This window comes from Lupinus angustifolius, unplaced genomic scaffold (genome assembly GCF_001865875.1).
Source record: "Lupinus angustifolius cultivar Tanjil unplaced genomic scaffold, LupAngTanjil_v1.0 Scaffold_1_480, whole genome shotgun sequence".
Lineage (NCBI taxonomy): Eukaryota > Viridiplantae > Streptophyta > Magnoliopsida > Fabales > Fabaceae > Lupinus > Lupinus angustifolius.
The window spans coordinates 62,616-68,615 of NW_017715804.1; the positions used below are offsets into that span (position 1 = coordinate 62,616).

At 36.4% G+C, this 6,000-nt stretch overlaps 1 protein-coding gene across 2 annotated transcripts; it reads right to left on the minus strand.

Annotated features, from left to right (window-relative positions):
- Positions 1–279: 279 nt before the first annotated feature.
- Positions 280–5,653, minus strand: LOC109336943 (VHS domain-containing protein At3g16270-like). Of its 2 annotated transcripts, XM_019573788.1 has the most exons (6): positions 5,549–5,652; positions 5,265–5,515; positions 3,619–4,365; positions 3,061–3,216; positions 926–1,849; positions 280–519 (listed from the first exon to the last, which is right to left on the minus strand). In XM_019573788.1, the coding sequence occupies exons 2-6, from the start codon at positions 5,469–5,471 to the stop codon at positions 478–480; spliced, it is 2,076 nt and encodes a 691-aa protein (XP_019429333.1). In that variant the 5' UTR covers positions 5,472–5,515; positions 5,549–5,652; the 3' UTR covers positions 280–477. The 2 variants fall into 2 exon arrangements, with proteins under 2 accessions (XP_019429333.1, XP_019429332.1); XM_019573787.1 differs by having other exon boundaries at positions 5,265–5,653.
- Positions 5,654–6,000: the final 347 nt, after the last annotated feature.

Genomic DNA, 6,000 nt, shown 5'->3' on the forward strand with positions numbered 1-6,000 from the left:
ATCTCATAACTATATTTCACGGCTCACAAATCTCTTCCTTCCTTCCATTACCCTCCAACCTCCAAAAAACCAACTCGTCGCAAAAGACCTTATTAGAGGTTGAATCAGATAAGCAAGGTTTTCACATGAGACATAATACTGGAGACAGAGGCACACAACAAATGTCAAATGAGAGGAATGGTACTTATGCCTGAATTACAGTTTCAAAATCTCAACTATTAACTACACTGCACAACATTCTCATTCTCAATTCTATCAAAAATATAGAGAAACTTCTTCTTCCATGTCTAAAATGTTCTCATTTTATTATTTTTATTGTTTATATGGACATATAGAATAGCATCTAGAATGCTCCATCATGGTAAGAGAAAATGAACTTTTTCCTCATAGCAAATCAAACTATAAACTGTTTAATCTATTAGTCCAACACTAAAAACTGTAAATAAATATCCTTCACAAAAGCACAATGTTGAAATTTCAAATCACTCTCCTCGGATCACGAGCAGAAGAAAGATGATCCTACAAGCATGGAACAAGTGATTAAGTAAAATCAACCAAAAGCCAGACAAAGCATTCTAATGAGTAATCTGCACAGTAAAGCAAAAGCCAGTAAGCCACACTCATCACAACCTGTTACTGAGAACAAGTGGCCAAAGAGTAATTCGGTTTAGCAACATAAACTATTCATGTGGCTTTTGGTTTCAAGATATTCAATTATGGATTTCTTGTTTCTAGATGTTCAATTACTAATTTCTGGTATTGAGTATTTCGTTCATTAATGGACTGTAAAACCAAGTGGACTGCTTATGAAAATGAATCACATCTTATATGATTTAATTTCATCCAATGGATTATATACGACAATGCAGTAAATTCAAACCAGACCACTAACAAAAATGAAACCAACCGAATGTATGTGACTTACCGAGATAAAATCAAAAGCTTTCGTATCTTCTTTCTTTGAACTGTTGGCCATTGAGCTAGGAGTTGGAGTTGAAAATTTTGGTTGAAATATGTCTGGCAGAGCGGTTTTTCCACCTGTTCCAGCACTTTGAGCAACACCATCATCTCGCACGTTGGAGTTACTAAGGTGTTGGAAATTAGCCATTGTTGCCAGAAATTGCTGCTGAGCCAAGAGACCCATTGCACCATAATTAAGAGGCTGAGAGGAATATGGGTGGTTCAACATTACACCATTATAAGGCAGATGGCCAGTAGGAAAGATGGGATTTACGTTGAACCCAACTGCCTGAGAGCCCAACATGCCACCTAAAGTATTGTCCGGGACATGATTATTTAAACCCGAAAATAAAGATTCAGATTGCACGGAAGGAGATGTTGCTTTCTGCTTCATACTTGAGGCATTTTCATCCATTGACAACCCAGTCATTAAATCACTAACAAACTCTTCATGATTTCCTTGCTCAGAATTGGAAGCAAAAATATCAAAAAGTTGAGGATCACTTTTATTCCCCTGTCCGTGACTCCCATGATCAACCTGTTTATCATCACCAACCGTCATCCCTGAAAAGAGATCATCTACCTGTTCTTTTTTCTCACTCGTAACGAATGATACATCGGCAAAGGGGTCGTCGTCATTTTTCAGTTCATGACTAGCTCCAATAGAGCCGCTAAAATCTCCAAACAAATCGTCAACAAGAGGTGTATATGATGTCAAATTGGCCAAGTTTTGATCATCTGTACTCTTTATAGTACTATGATAGTCATTTGAATCACCAGTGTCGATCAAGTCAGGCAACTCAGCAACATTAGTACTCTCTACCTTCACAGCTTTCTCCGAATTAGCAGTAGAGTTGTTTGGCTGGACTCCACCTAGAAGACTAAGAACCTGTCCATCATGGAGCCAAGTGCCAAATTAAATTACAAGGGCTGCTCTTAAACTTATAAACTGATAATTACCAAGTGTTAGAGTATAATCAATGCAATAGGGTTTTTTATTAGTATTATTCGGCATGGGCTTGTACTGTAAGTAGTCATACAAGTACGTAACCGAAATAGTGGTTAAGTAACTGCAATAGGTTATTGTATTTGTGTAACACATTCTTTCATCAATAATATCATATTCAGTTATCCATTGTCACTACTCAACCTCATTCTTTCTTCTCTCCAAACCCAAAAGTTTCATTATAATATCAGCGCGGTACCATCCACCTTAGGTGGTATGATACTTAACTCTTTTTTGGAGACTCGGTTGGAGGTCATTTCTGGGTGGCTGAATAAAAACTAGGTGATGTTCTTTGTTTTCAGTTTATGGTTTGCTACAAATTATGAAGGTTATTTCTCAAATTAGATTCCACTTTAATACGTAGCCTTTCACCTACCTGGTCTCCAAAATTTTCATATGGCAAATCCATTTATAACCTGTAAAGACATTCTTCTCCATTCAGAGGATGAGTCTTGGCACAACGGTAATGTTGCTTGCCTTATGACCTAGAGGTCATGGGTTCATAGACTCTTCACTAACGAGGTTAAGGTTGCATACATCTATAGACCCTATCTAGATGAGGCCCTCGTTCATTGGGCCATCCTTTAAAGACATTCTTCTCCAATATCCAATGCCAAACAAGGACCAAAATTTTCAAACCTTATTTCCCTTCACTAAAGTCATGTTACCATATCTACCTATATAACCAACTCACAATCCTCTGACGGCACTATCCAAGCTAACCATCCTTTTCTTTTGGTCCTGTAATCGCATTCACAGTCAAGTTTTGTTTGTCAACAATTAAATTTTTAGATTACTAATATTACAAGATTGATGATCATCATTTTCTTCAACCATAGTACATAAATCTGTAGTGTAGTACAAAGTAGTGATATATATTGCCAACTTGTGGACTCTAGACCAAATTTTCCTCTTCCTAGTTAGCCACTTTTTTCATCACTGCAGGGAGGCTTGGGGAGACTGAATGTAGAAAAATGTGAGAATCACTCCAAGTTCGTAAATGTGAGAATCACTCCAAGTTCGTAAAATGTCAGAATCAACAAGGAGATAAATTTTCATGTAGTAATTATTCATTCAGATTGATAATAAGGTACCTTGATAGCCTTTTCACGCAAAGAGGCTTGGGGAGACTCGGAACATCTCAGCACGTCATTTTTATTTTCAGTGAAGTAAGATGCCACATATGAAAAATTATCATCATCCTTCTTTCTAAGGATGGACTCAAGGACACAAACAGCTTTCATGCGAACCTGAAAATATAGTTAAAAATGCAGTTATTATATGAAGTTGCATTATAATACATGCAGAAACAAACAAAAAACACAACAAAAATGATACCTAACAAATCATTACTCATGGCCTTCACTTGTATGTGCATTGATGCATGCAAGGTCTAATAATACTATAAAAATGATGTATATGCTTAAATAAAATGTATAAAATAAACCCATGCAAAATTACTGCAGCCAAACGGAAAGGAGTATGTAAACTCCCACAATATTTTTATCACAAAATACTTCGAAAAGAAAGTTAATCTGAAGTTTTGAGCAACTCCTTTGAATAAACAAGTGCATGTCCGTGTAACTGATTCCATGTGTGAAACTGCGAATTCATATTTTTGCAAAAAAAGAACATCAACATAACAGACATGCCTGCCACATTGGAGCTTGGAGCTTTAATTCAAGAGCATGACATAAAGCCTGGGTGTCCAACTTTGCAGCCTCTCTTAGGAAAACTTGAATGGCATCTCGAGTGGGTTGTAGGCGTACGCCTCCCGAAGTTACAATTGTCTCCAGCAACCTATCCTCTCTTGTCTTACCCCCTGAATAACTTGCACTGGAGTCCCCGTTTGATATTTCTATCGTAGTTACTCTTGAATCCTGATTCCAAGGACCACTAGACTGATTCTTTGGAAGTCCAAAACTACTCTGAGTTTCATTACGATATGCAACTGGTTCATATTTGCCACCATCTTCTGTTTCTATGGTGAATGAGCTTTGTAGGTCTGGACCCCTGTAATTTCCAGAATTATTCTTCATCAACGAATGTCCCTGTGTTAAGCTATTAAGTCCTTGCTTAATTGATGCACTGCCAATACCAACAACCTCACTAATGAAAGATTTCTTGTCTCCTGATGGTGCTTCGAAGTTTGTATTTCCAAACCCTTGTATCCGCCTGTTTACATCTTCGGCAGGTGCTGGCGTATTTTCTTCTGAAAACATGGCAGAGATAACATCTTGAGCTGAGTTTCGTACAGCCTTATTTAGTGCATCACCCTTCAGAGGATCCAACTGTCCCTTGTAGTGTAACAACTGACGAACTGCCACTGAATGTCTCTGCATTTCCCTTCTGAACTCTACACCGGACTTTCCAACCGCATATTTTATCAATCTTAAAGCCTGCAAAAATTAAAATAAATTAATAAAAAAGAACACATCTGTCATACGTGTCTACGCTGAGACCATGATTATCCGTTTCTTTAACATCCCCACCTCCAAATTTCTACAATATAATAACAAACGAAGTGTGGTTAGAACAATAGAGACATCCACTATAATGGATTGTGCAAACTCTGAGACAAAAAATAAATAAATTTATGGGAAATTACATTGACTGACACCCAGCATCACTCTGTTTCAAAAGCAGCATTCACCTCCCCATAGGGGAGGTCAAAGATATGAATCATAACCTTTCAGAGAGGTAAGTGTAATGATAACATAAACCTCAAGGGAGGTTGGTATAATTTTTGAATCAAAAGGAGTGCTAAAAAGAGGGCGGCCCAGTGCGGTTCCTACTTGGTAGGGTCCAGGGAGGATATGTACGCAGCATTACCCTGGCAAGTGAAGAGGTTGTTTCCAGGAATTAAACTAATGACCTCTATGTCACAACTCACACGGCAAACAATTGTACCATTGTGCATAATTAAATCAAAAAACAATTGTATCATATGGAAGGGTTATTAGGGGATAATTCCATTCCAGTATCCCAAAAAACAAAAATATATAACTCTCACCTCGCAAATTATGCACCAATAGATTGCAGTAAATAAAGTAAAATCAGCAAAAAGTGAAGAAAAAAAGTATGCATTTTCACAATCACATTACTCAATCAACAACCAAGTCTCACAAATTCCCTAACCAACTATTTCCTTAGCTCTGAAAAAACAAAGCAATATCAAACCCCAAATTTCAAAACCCACCAACTAGTTCATGTTCTATGCATTCATCTATTTCAAAACACCCCATCAATAAAAAATCAAACTTTGAAACACCCAGATCCAATTTCATCAATTGGGTACCTTCTGTTTCACAATTGGGCTTTTATGTTCCAAACGTTTCAAGATAAACTCAGAAAACTCCTTCACAATACTAACATGCGAAGAACGCAAAAGCTCGCAGATTTCTTCCAATTTGTAAACTGGGGTTACTTTATCTTCATCTGAGGTAGCTGAATCAATCAACCTCATCCTCCAAAATGATTCCACTGCTCTTCGACTCGATTCCATTAATCCCCAAATTGATTGAATAAAAAACCTAATTGAGAATGGATATTGGAGAAAGTGAAAGAGTTGAGATTAGGGATTTGGAGAAGAATCGAAGTAAGTTATATATATGTGTTCAAGAAAATCAAGAAGGTGTTGCCATGCGATATTGCCAGGTAAATGGTTGTTAGAGTTGAAACACTATGCTTCGCTCACCGCGCACGTTAGCACTTTTGCTTCATTTTCAGACTTTAATGTATTAGTATTATTAATATCATATTGTTTATTCGGTCAGAGTACTAATTACATTAACATGTGGTAGTTCAATAATTAAACTGTATATTGATTAATATATATATCATAATTATTATAATAAATATATAAGATTAAATAATAGTATTTATAACATATAAATGAGTAATGGTTCAATGGCTAACTAGGATACAAATAAGTATTAGGTTTAAATCATTAATCTATCATTTTCAAAATATGAATAACATATTTATCACTATATATCAATATTATTTTCATTCCTTATAAAGTGATATAAACA

Bases quoted from the DNA above. Each gene is read 5' to 3' on its own strand.
- LOC109336943 (XM_019573787.1), bottom strand. From the start codon at position 5,471: ATGGAATCGAGTCGAAGAGCAGTGGAATCATTTTGGAGGATGAGGTTG. The intron at 3,217-3,618 runs GCATGTCTGTTA...CTATATTTTCAG, and splicing joins TCCAAGCTCCAATGTGGCAG to GTTCGCATGAAAGCTGTTTG. The intron at 1,850-3,060 runs GTACCTTATTAT...CATGATGGACAG, and splicing joins TGCGTGAAAAGGCTATCAAG to GTTCTTAGTCTTCTAGGTGG.